At 40.0% G+C, this 15,806-nt stretch overlaps 1 protein-coding gene across 1 annotated transcript in view; it reads right to left on the minus strand.

The window, feature by feature from the left end:
• The window catches only part of LOC124596148 (KAT8 regulatory NSL complex subunit 3), a 159,988-nt gene that overhangs the window by 24,260 nt on the left and 119,922 nt on the right, over positions 1-15,806 (minus strand). Inside the window, exons 11-13 of the mRNA XM_047135171.1 lie at positions 11,982-12,168; positions 3,387-3,512; positions 485-576 (exon numbers count right to left, since the gene is read on the minus strand). Of these exons, the coding sequence (XP_046991127.1) occupies positions 485-576; positions 3,387-3,512; positions 11,982-12,168 (405 nt within the window). The remainder of the gene's footprint in view (positions 1-484; positions 577-3,386; positions 3,513-11,981; positions 12,169-15,806) is intronic.

Consider the following 15,806-nt stretch of genomic DNA (forward strand, 5'->3'; position numbering starts at 1 on the left):
TATATATCTGGACAATGCCCGAAGCAGATATGAAGAACGTAAGGGCATTCGAAAGAAAAACTCTGTGAAAAATTTGTGGGCCTGTGAGAGAGGCAGATGGCTAGAGAGTAAGCTACAACCATGAAATACAAGAGCTTATAAAAATAAAAAACACTGGTTAGGACATACAGCGAGTCTGACAGGATGCCCAAACAAATTATGAAAGGGTGACTGTATTCCACCAGAAGCAAGGACTGATCCAGAGCTAGATGGCTGGACAATGAGACGGCTGACCTTACCCAGATGGAGATCAGAGGATGGAAGAAAAATGCAAAGAACAGAGTTGTATGAAGGAAGATTGATGATTAGGCCGAGGCCTATCAAGGTCTGTAGTGATGAATGAGAATGAGAAGAAGAAGAAGAAGAAGAAGAAGTTCACCCTGCATGTATTAAAATATTTAAAATACTGAAGAAGTTTTACACATTATATAATTTAATTACTCACCTGCTCAGATCCCACCTTCTGATTTGTCCATTTTGTCTCTTGAGATCCCTGCAACTTCTGTAATCCCATTACCCGTGATTTCTGACGACCTCCTAACAACAACACAAAAATATATATTTACAGCATCAGGTGCAATTAAATTTAAACCAAAGAGATGTGAAATAACTTTTTTTATTATTCATCTGGGAAACATTCAAATTTATTCAGTGTGATGAAAGTATGCTGTCTATAATGAGTGTTTTAAAATTTTTCCCAATTATACTACAGCAATCGCTGCAAAAAGCATGTCTGTTGAATTTGCTGCACTATCAGAATACATACAAATCATTACTAAGAGGGAACATAAAGTCATACCCAACAATTCTGTATGGCATGTTACCATAGGTATGTTTCACTCCACAGCACTGACAGACTGTGTTCTCTTTCCTCAGTGCTGCCACAATGAACATGATGCCAATGCCAAACTGAGATACACTGCTAAAAATGATGCAGCATGGTACTTAGTTAATGATACATTCTTGCCTTTTAGAATATAAATCCAAATAAATCCATCTGCGCTGTGATGTTGATAACAATTTACATGTGAAACTAGTTGTGATGTGCCAATTGGCCAAACAGTGGTGCTGAATGATTCAGGATGTTACAGAGTCAAATACTTACGTCTACATAACAGAATAAGATGTGGCGAGAGTTGTGAACTGTTTAACACACAAAACGGTGATCCACCACTGACATGTACAAATTTGATTCACTAAAACATTCACATCACATGAAAGCGCCCAACATGTTCAGCAACAGCGGAATTATAGCACTGGGCCTCATGCACATTCCCAACGCAGCAATTATCAAACACCACTGCTATACGACACATTCCATACACGTTATTAACAGCACCATACCATGTCATATTTTTACGGGGGAGAGGGGGGGGGGCAACTTATGAACTCCGGCAGCCATTCTGAACAATATTTACCCAGTGTGAGAAGCACAAAAACCCAACATCCAATTGGAAAACTCTTCCTTTTTTCCCTGTGTACTTTCAAAATGTTATTCAATGTATACGAAATTTGTGGTTGATATTAACGATGTCACAGGAAACACTTTTTATATGTTGTCTGCAGCTTAATGGTCAAATGACTACAGCCCAATAAACAAAAATAAAATGTATGGGGTATTCTGTAAGCAAGTACTTAAAACAATTTCAATACTTACGGTGCTGCACACCAATAAGTGGATGAGCAATCCTAGAAAGAAGGATTTTTTTTTCAAAAATTAATTGATTGATTATTAATTACTATTAATACTCAATCAATTAATTTCTGCAAAAATTAATTATTATTAATACTCAATCAATTAATTTATCCTTTTTTCTAAAATTGCTCATCCACTTATCGGTCTGCAGCACTAATGCTTATAGGAGTTGCAAACACCATAGTCCAGAATTTACTTCAAATTTTACTACAATGATAATATCATGTAGTCTGATTCTATTGTAATTACCTCTGCAACATTGAGTTTATAACTAATTACAGCCACACCTTTCTTGCGATACCTTTCTCCACTAGCATATGTAGACTCTCCTTGCACTGGTACCATGCATAAACACCAATGGATTTGCAATGGTGATTGCTAATGCTCCCAAACTAAATAGTGAAAGAAAGGTGTTATTCTAACTAATCACACTGTTCCAATATTTAAATGTCCGCCCCCGGTAGCTGAGTGGTCAGCGTGACAGACTGTCAATCCTAAGGGCCCGGGTTCGATTCCCGGCTGGGTCGGAGATTTTCTCCGCTCAGGGACTGGGTGTTGTGTCGTCCCAATCATCATCATTTCATCCCCATTGACGCGCAGGTGGCCGAAGTGGCGTCAAATCGAATGACCTGCACCAGGCGAACGGTCTACCCGACGGGAGGCCCTAGCCACACGGCATTTCAATATTTAAATGTGCAGCACTCATAACACTTGTGGTACTGACATTGTGATACATCAATGACCACACTAATCACACAAAAGATGATATTAAAAAAGGGGGAGAAAAAGGGTTCTTGCCAGTGACTACAGGAATGAATATCTATCTTCAACAGACATTAATGACTGCAGGAATAAAAGTACAATGCTTTACTACTTCCCATTTTTCACTTGATCACTGATGTAAATGTAGATATATATTCAAATTAATGATATGAATATAATAGAGGGAAACATTCCACGTGGGAAAAATATATCTAAAAACAAAGATGATGTGACTTACCAAACGAAAGCGCTGGCAGGTTGATAGACACACAAACATACACACAAAATTCAAGCTTTCGCAACCAATGTTTGCTTCATCAGGAAAGAGGGAAGGAGAGGGAAAGACGAAAGGATGTGGGTTTTAAGGGAGAGGGTAAGGAGTCATTCCAATCCCGGGAGCGGAAAGACTTACCTTAGGGGGAAAAAAGGACAGGTATACACTCGCACACACACACACATATCCATCCGCACATACACAGACATGGATGGATATGTGTGTGTGTGCGAGTGTATACCTGTCCTTTTTTCCCCCCTAAGGTAAGTCTTTCCGCTTCCGGGATTGGAATGACTCCTTACCCTCTCCCTTAAAACCCACATCCTTTCGTCTTTCCCTCTCCTTCCCTCTTTCCTGATGAAGCAACCGTTGGTTGCGAAAGCTTGAATTTTGTGTGTATGTTTGTGTGTCTATCGACCTGCCAGCACTTTCATTTGGTAAGTCACATCATCTTTGTTTTTAGATATATATTCATTATCTTTTGATTCACTTTTCTAATTTCTACTTTATTTAAAGGATACACAAAGGTTTTGTTACTTAAAAGTAAGTACCCAAATCTAGTTGTTACATAAGGAATTAAAAAACAAGCACCACAATAAGCAATTCTTAACTAACCTCTCACACTGCCTGTATTGCTCACAGAGACATATGTAGGCAGTGTTGAAAGTGATGACTTAGGTGGTGATTCTAGCCCAGGTGCAGGCTGATTGGGGGTGCTGGTTGCTGCATGTTGTGAGATATCTGAAAAACAAAGGACATATCTAGAAGATAAACACAATATACTACCCAAACAGATGCTAACTGTAAAGTAAAACCAATATGTTTCTCACCTGCACTTCAACACCACATGTTAAAAAGGTCCTGTAAGCCTGAAAGTGCAGGAATTTTCAAAGTACCCTTTTCCCAGTTTAAAAAACATCCATGTTCCTTTGTGGTGGATACTAATAATTACTTCAAAGTGGTTGAAAGGCCAAATCAAAAGGAGTTGTGTCAGTTGGAACAGGTGGTGGGAGGAAAGAGGCATGGAGTGGGAGGGAGGGTAGGTGAAGGGCAGCTGATGGCTGGGAGGGAGATGCAGCAGGTGCACTGGATAGGAATGGAACACGGTCACTGGTACCAGTAACCCTGAGATTGTGCAACACATAATGATGATAGCTTGGAGGAGTGGATTGGGAGGGGGAGAAAAAACAGAGGAGAGAGAGGAGGGAGAGAGTGTGGGGATTAGGGCAGAAACACTGTATGAATGAAGTTAGGATCCTAGGCAGAGGACTAATGGGGTTTGAGGCCAGAAGGATTACAGGAATGAAGGATGTGTAGTAAGGATAACTCTCGTCAATGTAGTTCCGAAAAGAAGGTGCTGGGGGCATGGATCCAGATGGCAAGTGTTGTGAAAAAGCTATTCAAATTGAGCAAGTTGTGCTCAGCAGTGTGCTCTGTCCCTGGGCACTCAACTCTGCTCTTGGGCAGTTTGGTGTTGGTCATTCATTCAAGCAGACAATTGGATGGTAGTCATGCCCACATAATATACTGTGCAGAAACTGTTGGTATATGACATAGCTCCTTTCACAGATGGCCCTTAATCTGCCGCGAGACAATAAGCCTATGGCAGGAGTTGATGAGGATGTGCTGAGTGAGTGAAGTGAACAGGTGCTACACCTCAGGCAGAGGGGTGGGAGTCAGAGTGGCATCTGGATATTGTGTCAGTTGGGTGGGCAACAAAATACATCTTTACGAGGGGTGGAAAGGACTGTAGGTAGAATGTCCCCAATTTCTGAGCACGATGACACATGACTGACATCATGGCGAGGGTATGGTTCAGTTGCTCCGATCTGGGATGTTACATGATCCCTATACGCTAACTTCCCCCATGCCCCAGGTCTCATTGCTATTGAACTCTAGCTCTCCCATGTCATCCCAATTCCAAGTCCCCTACCTAATTCCTTATACATGTACCTAATAACATTTTCACATATAGCTACTTCTTGTTTGAGGTAAAGATACGTACTCAAATCCACAATATGACCATTGGCACACAATTGACACCTCTTGTACCAGTCTCTCTGTGAATTGCAGAAAGGAAATTTTACTGAACTCGAAAATGCCAAATCTGTTGTCTGGTTCAGGTTGTTGTTGTTGTTGTTGTTGTTGTGGTCTTCTGTCCTGAGACTGGTTTGATGCAGCTCTCCATGCTACTCTATCCTGTGCAAGCTTCTTCATCTCCCAGTACCTACTGCAGCCTACATCCTTCTGAATCTGCTTAATGTATTCATCTCTTGGTCTCCCTCTACGATTTTTACCCTCCACGCTGCCCTACTGTACTAAACTGGTGATCCCTTGATGCCTCAGAACATGTCCTACCAACCGATCCCTTCTTCTAGTCAAGTTGTGCCACAAACTCCTCTTCTCCCCAATTCTATTCAATACCTCCTCATTAGTTATGTGATCTACCCATCTAATCTTCAGCATTCTTCTGTAGCACCACATTTCGAAAGCTTCTATTCTCTTCTTGTCTAAACTATTTATCGTCCATGTTTCACTTCCATACATGGCTACACTTCATACAAATACTTTCAGAAACGACTTCCTGACACTTAAATCTATACTCGATGTTAACAAATTTCTCTTCTTCAGAAACGCTTTCTTTGTCATTGGCAGTCTACATTTTATATCCTCCCTACTTCGACCATCATCAGTTATTTTTCTCCCCAAATAGCAAAACTCCTTTACTAATTTAAGTGTCTCATTTCCTAATCTAATTCTCTCTGCATCACCTGAGTTAACTCAACTACATTCCATTATCCTCATTTTGCATTTGTTAATGTTCATCTTATACCCTCCTTTCAAGACACTGTCCATTCTGTTCAACTGCTATTCCAAGTCCTTTGCTGTCTCTGACAGAATTACAATGTCATCGGCAAACCTTAAAGTTTTTATTTTTTCTCCATGGATTTTAATATCTACTCCGAATTTTTCCTTTGTTTCCTTCACTGCTTGCTCAATATACAGATTGAATAACATCAGGGAGAGGCTACACCCCTGTCTCACTCCCTTCCCAACCACTGCTTCCCTTTCATGTCCCTCGACTCTTATAACTGCCATCTGGTTTCTGTACAAATTGTAAATAGCCTTTCGCTCAACCTACACAATATCTTGGTCTGTCTCTATGCTGCTCCCACTGCCAACCTTTTACCACATGGGTCATATCACAGTAGAAGACTCAGGTGCAAGACTTGCCAATTCACCCTCACATGCCAGCTCCACTGCAATTTCTACACAGTATTTTATAGGTATTACCACCAACAGACTATCCACTTGAATGAACTAACACTGCCAAACTGGTCAAGAGCAGAGTTGACTCCTCAGTGGTGGAACACATTGCTGAGTACAGGATGCTCAGTTTCAGTGGCTGCCTGTATCCTTCCCAGGAGTACCATCTTTTCTAAGTACAAAGATTGGAGTCATTCCTGCAGTACACCCTTTATTCCATTATCCTGGCCTCAATCTCCATTATCTTCCTGCAGCCACACCCTCCTTCATAACATTCCTCTTTCCTGTCTATTATAATTATTCGGGTTGTTATGCCGTGGTCGGTTGATGAATTCTGTGTCGATTCCCAACGTTTCGTCTCCGACTGCGGGAGACAGTAGCGAGCCAGTGGGTGTGTTGGACCTACCATTGAGCTACGGACCCCCTTGAAGATGTCTCCCGCAGTCGGAGACGAAATGTTGGGAATCAACACAGAATTCATCAACCGATCACAGCATAACAGCCCGGATAATTATAATGGACATGATATTTCCGGCCGTGAAAGTCTACATTTTAGTATTTCTCTTTCCTGACCCCCCCCCCCCCCCCCCCGATACACACCCCTACGCACTAACTTTACGGTTCCAGTACCCCTGCTTCGCTTTCCTATAACACGTACCTGCTGCCTCTCCCTCCCACATTACTACTATCTCACACACCCACTGCCACCCTCTGAGCCATCCTTCTCCAACCCTTCCACTTGCTCCCTGCCTCTTTTCTTTTGTCTTCCACACCACCCAACACAACTGCACTAGCTCAAAATTGAATTTGTCCAAAATTTCTACTGTTCGATGAGTTGGTACCTTCACTTCTAAATTATTTATATTCTACCAGAACTCTCTTTAACAGCCGTTATGTATCATATGACACAGATGTGCTAGAAAACAGCTGCCACACAATCATGCCATCTTAGCAATTGACATCCACACATTCTGAAATCGCACCAGCATTCATATGAAGATGACTTAGATCAGTGAGAAGAGTTTTATGAATGGATAAAAACAGTACACAGAAATAAGGATAGATCATAATAAAATGAATATAATACACAGGAACAGTTTAAAGAGAAGCAAATAAATAAAAAATGCATTCTTACGACAAAATTGGAAACTTTCTTCCAAAATTCTAGCTTCAGTCAGATTTTACATGCAAAATCTACATTCTTGTGTTTTTATACACACCACTTCTTCATTTTAAACTTGTGCGAATCAATTCAAAGTTTATAAGAAGGTACACAAATACATGTAATTAATGGTCATCCTGTTGTTTTGTGAAAGTTTTATCCATTACCCTGATACAGTGGTCTTAAGTTGTACATACAATCTGGTTTTATGCAATTCACACATGCTGAGACAGTTTAAAATGATACAGATGATGGTAAAAAATATATTCTTGTGGAAATAATAGGAAATATTTGGAAAAATCTTTCACCACTTGAGTTTTATGTGCGAAAAATCACACATTCACACCTGATACTGTGTTTCATAGAAATTCGTTGCATTTTGAGCATTCCATTTGGATATAATTGAAAAACTAATTATTACAGTTGATTATTATTTTGTTGTTTATAAATTAAGGATTTCATTCACCAGGGCTTAAAACTATTGAAAACTCTTTGGACGTGTTAAACAACAAATGTACCAAACCAGAATTATCCCCAGCCCTGTACAAAATGATATACTGTTTGATCAAGGATTTAAAGCGTTACCAATAACCACGTGGAAAATTAAACTAACATGAAAACTGCCATAAAAGTAACTGTCAGAAAAAAGGTCGCCTTCTTTTAACCGCTAAAAATGCTTTCCTTCGCTTTCTTCAAAAACTACTACACTATCTTGGATAAAGTTTATTTTTGGACAAAATAAGCTTAAGTTCATCAATTTTCATAAAGAATTGAAAATTTGATAGAATTTTGTCATGCACACACTGTTTAACAATTGTTCTGTTTATTTCAGCCAATCATATTCTTGCTCAATTAGGGCTGTATGTTGCAACATTTCATGCCAAAATTATTCAAGCTGAGTTTTTCTAGCAGTGGTTTCACAATTTTCAGTTTTTTTACTTTGAATAAACAATGAAAAGAATTTTAAGTTAAGTGACAATAACAAAGTGTACACTTTTCAATAGTTTATTAATTGTTGTGTGAATCACTGAGCTTGCAATATAATAAGCTTTTAAGTAGGTTTAACTATGTAATATGGTCGTACTGTAAGTCTGTCAATGTAACAAGGTGGCGCAGTTGTTAGCATGCTGGACTCACATTCGGGAAGAGGACAGTTCAAACCCGCATCTGGCCGTCCTGATTTAGGTTTCTGTGATTTTCCTAAATCACTTCAAGTAAATGCTGGAATGCTTCCTTCAAAAGGATACGACCGCCTTCCTTCCCCATTCTTCACTAATCCGATGCAACCAATGACCTCACTATTTAAAACCCTCCCCCAAATCAACCCAACAATTTACATACCGGGTGATCAAAAAGTCAGTATAAATCTGAAAACTGAATAAATAACGGAATAATGTAGATAGAGAGGTACAAATTGACACACATACTTGGAATGACATGGGGTTTTATTAGAACCAAAAAAATACAAACGTTCAAAAAATGTCCGACAGATGGCGCTTCATCTGATCAGAATAGTAATAATTAGCATAACAAAGTAAGACAAAGCAAAGATGATGTTCTTTACAGAAAATGCTCAATATGTCCACCATCATTCCTCAACAATAGCTGTAGTCGAGGAATAATGTTGTGAACAGCACTGTAAAGCATGTCCGGAGTTATGGTGAGGCATTGGTGTCGGATGTTGTCATTCAGCATGCCTAGAGATGTCGGTCAATCATGATACACTTGCGACTTCAGGTAACCCCAAAGCCAGTAATTGCACGGACTGAGGGTCTGGGGACCTGGGAGGCCAAGCATGACGAAAGTGGCAGCTGAGCACACAATCATCACCAAACGACGCGTACAAGAGGTCTTTCACGCGTCTAGCAATGTGTGTCAATTTTTACCTCTCTGTCTACATTATTCAGTGGTTTATTAAGTTATCAAATTTATACTGACTTTTTGATCACCCGGTACATTATTATCAAAAATTTCACACAGTATTTAATATTTCATTTGATACTGTATTTATCTTTGCTGTTATTTTGTGCACTGTATTAAGTAATTATGGTACTTTTCATACATTTGCTTATAAAGTCTCATATGTACATGAATAAAATGTGAGTAGGTAATAAACAAAAAAAAAATGAAGAAAGGCAACAAAAATTAAAAATATTTTACAAAATTAATAAATACAACAAAAAATTAAACAATACAACTCCCATGGGTATGTGACCTTGACGATGTGATGAGACTTGCTTGCTCTGAGGACACAGTAGGCTATAGAGGACAAGTTCAGCTGTACCAGGCAAGCAAGTAACCATAGATGAACCACATTAATGATGCCCAACTTAAGCAACATTATTTTGAAAGACAATATAAAATCTACATCAGATCAGTTGGCACTCGAGTTGACAAAAATCTATGTCTGTTGTCAAACTTTGGTGGTCTAGCATCAAAATTATGGTAGAGTAAAAGTTAGGAAACAGAATGAAAACTGCTCCTATCATAACATAAAAAAGGCGAACATGTCCTGGGCAGACTTAGCGATGCAAAGGAATCACGATAGTTTTTTGACTTATCTGGAAGCTTCAAAAGCATTTAAATCGAAACATCTTGACATATTTGCACCTTTTTATGAGTTAACCTACTTCCCCAGCACAATGAGCTCTCTCAGTTGCAAGATGTTGAGACACCTGCATCTTGCAATTTATAGGCTAAAGATGCTGATACCATGCCCAAAACCCAGAAGATTTGCCAGCCATCATAAACAATGTATAATATTATATGGCTGAAGAGGATACGTGTACCAGCTGAAAAAGTTTTTCGGGTGAAATAAAATTTCTTGGCATGGGTTTGTTCCTGGGGGGGAACAATACAGGGTGATTCAAAAAGAATACCAAAACTTTAAAAATGTGTATTTAATGAAAGAAACATAATATAACCTTCTGTTATACATCATTACAAAGAGTATTTAAAAATGTTTTTCACTCAAAAACAAGTTCAGAGATGTTCAATATGGCCCCCTCCAGACACTCGAGCAATATCAACCCGATACTCCAACTCGTTCCACACTCTCTGTAGCATATCAGGCGTAACAGTTTGGATAGCTGCTGTTATTTCTCGTTTCAAATCATCAATGGTGGCTGGGGGAGGTGGCCGAAACACCATATCCTTAACATACCCCCATAAGAAAAAATTGCAGGGGGTAAAATCAGGGCTTCTTGGAGGCCAGTGATGAAGTGCTCTGTCACGGGCTGCCTGGCGGCCGATCCATCGCCTCGGGTAGTTGACGTTCAGGTAGTTACGGACAGATAAGTGCCAATGTGGTGGCGCTCCATCCTGCTGAAATATGAATTGTTGTGCTTCTTGTTCGAGCTGAGGGAACAGCCAATTCTCTAACATCTCCAAATACTGTAGTCCAGTTACAGTACCACCTTCGAAGAAAAAGGGACCAAAAACTTTATTGGCTGAAATGGCACAGAAAACGTTCACCTTAGGCGAGTCACGTTCATACTGAGTTGTTTCCCGTGGATTCTCAGTGCCCCATATACAGACATTGTGACGGTTGACTTTCCCGTTAGTGTGGAAAGTTGCTTCATCACTAAACACAATCTTTGAAACGAAAGATTCATCTGTTTCCATTTGAGCAAGGATAAAATCACAGAAATCGATTCTTTTAATCTTATCAGCTGCAGACAGTGCTTGAACCAATTTCAGACGATAAGGTTTCATAACTAACCTTTTTCGTAGGACTCTCCGTACAGTTGATTGTGGAATTTGCAGCTCTCTGCTAGCTCTGCGAGTCGATTTTCCTGGGCTGCGAACAAATGCTTGCTGGATGCGTGCTACATTTTCATCACTCGTTCTCGGCCGTCCAGAACTTTTCCCTTTGCACAAACACCCATTCTCTGTAAACTGTTTATACCAACGTTTAATACACCACCTATCAGGAGGTTTAACACCATACTTCGTTCGAAATGCACGCTGAACAACTGTCGTCAATTCACTTCTGCCGTACTCAATAACACAAAAAGCTTTCTGTTGAGCGGTCGCCATCTTAGCATCAACTGACGCTGACGCCTAGTCAACAGCGCCTCAAGCGAACAAATGTACAACTAAATGAAACTTTATAGCTCCCTTAATTCGCCGGCGGATAGTGCTTAGCTCTGCCTTTTGTCGTTGCAGAGTTTTAAATTCCTAAAGTTGTGGTATTCTTTTTGAATCACCCTGTATTACTTTTTTTTTCTGGGTGGGGGGGTTGATTATTTTCCCTGAAGGAACCATTTCTCCCCCAAAACCACACTCCCATTACATGTATGGTGAGAGGTGTAAGAATCAACAGACACAAACTTATGCACTTCTATTGAATGGTATGCATCTACAATAGGAAGTATCCGAGAGAAGGGGTGCATCTATAAAACGACATATCCCAGAGTGGAAATGTATGTATCCTTAACTTTAATTACATGTTGTGTCGTCTTGCACGACATGACATATGCCATATTGGATGACATTACGGCATGTGTCATGTTGTACACAAGACATCACATAATATGCTACTTGACACAATGCATTATATAATATGATGGGGTACTAATGCTAACAATTAATGAAAGTGTGAATAAGTCAAGATGTTTTGATTTAAATGTCTTTGAAGCTGCCATATAAGTCAAAAAGCTAGTTCCCTTCTTTCACATTGTTAACTCCGCTATGATAGGAGCATTTTTCCTTCCAGAATGCTTATGAATAAAGTTTTAAAATACAATTACAACATTAATGTAAAAAACTAAAGGTCTTACCAGAACGGGGACGCTTGACTGATGAAGAAGTCATCTCAGTGAACGGTAGTTTCCGTTTTCCTTCTAGCTTATTAGTTACACTATTTTCTGTAACACTACTTGCTGCTGTTACTGTATGATTGGTAATTGGTCTTAACTGTGGCCTTGGTGTTATTAACAAAGTTCCTAGAAATTCAGCTACTTCATCCTGTGAAAAAGAATTGGAATGCAACACCTTGAGAAAATTTTTAAATAATGCTATAATTCATACGTAAACACACAACATTAATCACTCCTCCAAACGATAATTGCTGCTCATTATTTGTCGACAACTAACAATGTGATAATTATTTTGATGGTTGTGCAGTTGGTGACTATGTGCCCTTATACTCCTGACATCACTTGCTAAGATCTGGGGGATCAACATTTAAAACAGACAATAACATCTGCTATTTCAGGAAGGGATAAAAATAATGCAATAACGAGTCCACAAGCTTTATCTACTCCTCTGAGTACAATACTTTTCTATGCGAAATTGCAGAACAATAATGGTTGTGTATGCAAAGCTTGGGTGAAGTTAACAATTTGAATAAAGTAACAATCATTCCTCTGACAATTAAATATTGCAATTAAACACTCAAAATACATATGGAATGTGTAGGAAGTGCACATATTCAGGAGTACAAATGGTATGGATGCCAATGTACGACCACAGGAAGTGTAATATATGAGGCATGTCTGTAAAATAAGGTCTCCATTTTCATTTTTCTTTGCAAATAGAAAAAACATTTACTGGCAATGAATATTGCATTGAAAGTCTGGCTTTCGGATATTTTCCAATGTTATCACCTTTGTGATCAACGTACATCTGCATGCATTGTGGCATTTTTTGTACACCCTTGTGATTGGAATCTCCCACTAGATTGCACAGGTAGCGCACAACCTCATTTTTCAACTTGTCGTCAGTCTGGAAATGCATTTCATTCAGGTGTGACTTCGACTCAAGAAACGTGAAATCACTAGGTGCCAAGTCTGTACTGTAGGGAGGATGGGTGCGGATGTCCCTTCTGAACTGGACTGGAGATAGGCTGTTTCATGGGTAGTATGGAGGTGTGTTATCATGATGAAAACATCAGCATTCCCCTCCTTCAATTTTGAATGGTACGATGCAATCATTTTAAAGTGTCACAGTGGTGAGCAGTGTTTATTATTGTGCTGGTAGGCATAAACTCTTACAGCAATACACCTTTTCTGTCCCAGAGCACACTGGACATCACTTAGCTGACAGAGAATGTTGGTTTGAATTTTTACAGTCTCACTGAACTTCAATGCTGCCACTGACAAGACTTTTCCTTAGTTTCAAGTCTCGTATAGCATACCCAGGATTCATCGTCAGTGACAACTGAACCCAAAAACTGCTTGCCCTGTTCTGCATAGTGCTCCAGGACTCTGTGAGCTGCTTCAACATGCTCCTGTTTACAGTCTTCAGTGAGCATTTTGGGGACCTACCTCGCACAAACCTTGCAATAATGCAAATGTCTGGTCAAAATCTTTCCAACTGAACTCTTACTGACTTCAGGAATCTGTTCACACAGCTCATCAACTGTGACACACCAATCTTCAATCATTTATTTCTCCACTTTTGCAATTGTTTCGGCCAAAACTGAAGGCCAACCAGAATGCTCTTTGACCCACTTTCATACATTTTTGACATCCATAGCTGTGGCCCATAGACTTCCCATGACTGACCATGAATGTCAATGGGGGTAGTACCCTTGGCACTCAAAAATGGATTACTATACACAACTCACATCTGACAAGAGAAGTGAGGGGGAGTCAAGACTGAGTGTCATATTGCGCTTGGGTTGGTGGTGATCTGAAGGACAAGAGCCAAGCTACATGCCAGTGTTGCCAGATCTCGCATAAAAGTGTTCCTCACAGCTCTAGCGTCTTTGAGACCTTATTTTATAAACACACCTCTTATCATGGGGTACATTGACACACATGAAGTCTCTTTCTGCAGCATTACCTGTATGGTCACAAGAAGAATCCCTTTTATACAGTAAATTTGTGCTTTGCTGATATCAAACAAAGCTTGCTGTGTTACTGAAAGATAAACTGGTGTTAGTTACATCATATCTATCACAAGTAGTAGATTAATAGTTCACCAAGCATAAAAAACTGATTCATTAGTTTCCACATATGACAATGTAAATCATTCATATAATCAATTGATGAAATAATGCACAAGTGACTAAAAGTTAAAATATTGAGGAAAATTCCCCCCCCCCCCACCCATTTCCGTTGCATGAATGTACAATCTTTCCTGCAGGGGTACCGGTATTGGCTCACACGTCCATTCTCAATCAACACACCTTGTTATTAACTGTAACTAGTCATACAATATGGTGACAAAAGGTACAAACAGCTTCTGTACAGAAAGTCAAACTTTGAACAACAAGTACTCTCATTGATAAGTCAACCTATGTGTCTACTGTTTTACCAGAACAGTTTGGTTGTCATTCTAGTGTCACATTAGACACGTGGGCTAGCTTACAAGTGAAAGAACTTGTCACCTACAATTAGACTTTCTGTACAGAAGCTATTCGTGCCTTTTGGCACTATTATGCATGACTAGTTACAGTTAATAACTGGTTTGTGGTTCGAGAATGGGCATGTCAGTCCAAAACTGGTAACCACTGCAGCAAAGATTGTATATTCATGCAACTGAGATGGACAAAATAATTTTAAAAAATTATCGGATTTCCTCAATACTATAATGACTGCAGGCCTACCGTCCCAAGGCAGCACGCCTCAAATCAACAAGGAAAATTATAGTTAAAATATGTGACGAGTACAGATAAAAAGTCATATTCTTAGATTTATTAAAAATATATAAAACACCACTCACGAATTAGGCCTTAGGTCTGTTTCGACTGGCCTACCACTGCCTACAAGATAAGGAAATGATCTATGATTGTGGGACATACATTCTCCATATTGTCAATCCCTTCGGATGTTATTGTCAGTAAATGAATTCTGATGCAACTTCAACATGTGCAAACAAAACAACTGGCAAGATGCTGCTCAATAATGAAACCTCACTGTTCTTGGCCGAGTCACATGTTCATCCAGTGTAGTGCCACTAACAGGGTAAGAGTACAATTTGTGACAAGGTGTGAAGGAACACTGCATTAACTGCCTGGGAATGGTGCATGTGGCATGTTAACATTTGAGTTAAGACAACAAGCATGTGAAATTATTGCGTAACTTGTCAGTGCAGCAGTAATCCGTGATGCAGGCAATGCAATGCCTTCATCATCGAGGTTTCAATGGTGTTGCAGTACACAGCCAGGAGTGATGCACTGACAAAAATGCAATGCAACTTGTTATAAATAACCAATGATTCTTTAGCAAAGTTATTCAAAGTCCAGCAGTACCACCCGGTCACAGTGGCTATGCCAGATGAGGAGACAACATGGAGTTGTCAGCCGCAGCCATAGGTTCGAGTTGCCACCTGGGTACCTGCTTCTTGCACCAAGTCCTCCAACCAGATTTGCTGCCACAGTGCAGTGGGCCACCTGATCCAGTCCAGCAGCCACCAGACTCATGATGGAAGGCAACAGGTAGTGCCTTGGGCTCAGCAGCCACCTTCTGACAACAAGGTTGGTGAACCTCTTGCTGCTCACCTTGGCTGCTTGCATGTGGTCATTACCGAATCCCAGCAACCGCCATTGATGTCAGTGCTGTAGCCCACGCAAGACAGCCACGGGCCTGGCACCAGGTGCAGATGTCAGCAAAGCAAGGCACCGGCATTTGTTGAGCAGCCATCTGGGTGGACTCTAG

This window comes from Schistocerca americana, chromosome 1, assembly GCF_021461395.2.
Source record: "Schistocerca americana isolate TAMUIC-IGC-003095 chromosome 1, iqSchAmer2.1, whole genome shotgun sequence".
Taxonomy (NCBI): Eukaryota; Metazoa; Arthropoda; class Insecta; order Orthoptera; family Acrididae; genus Schistocerca; species Schistocerca americana.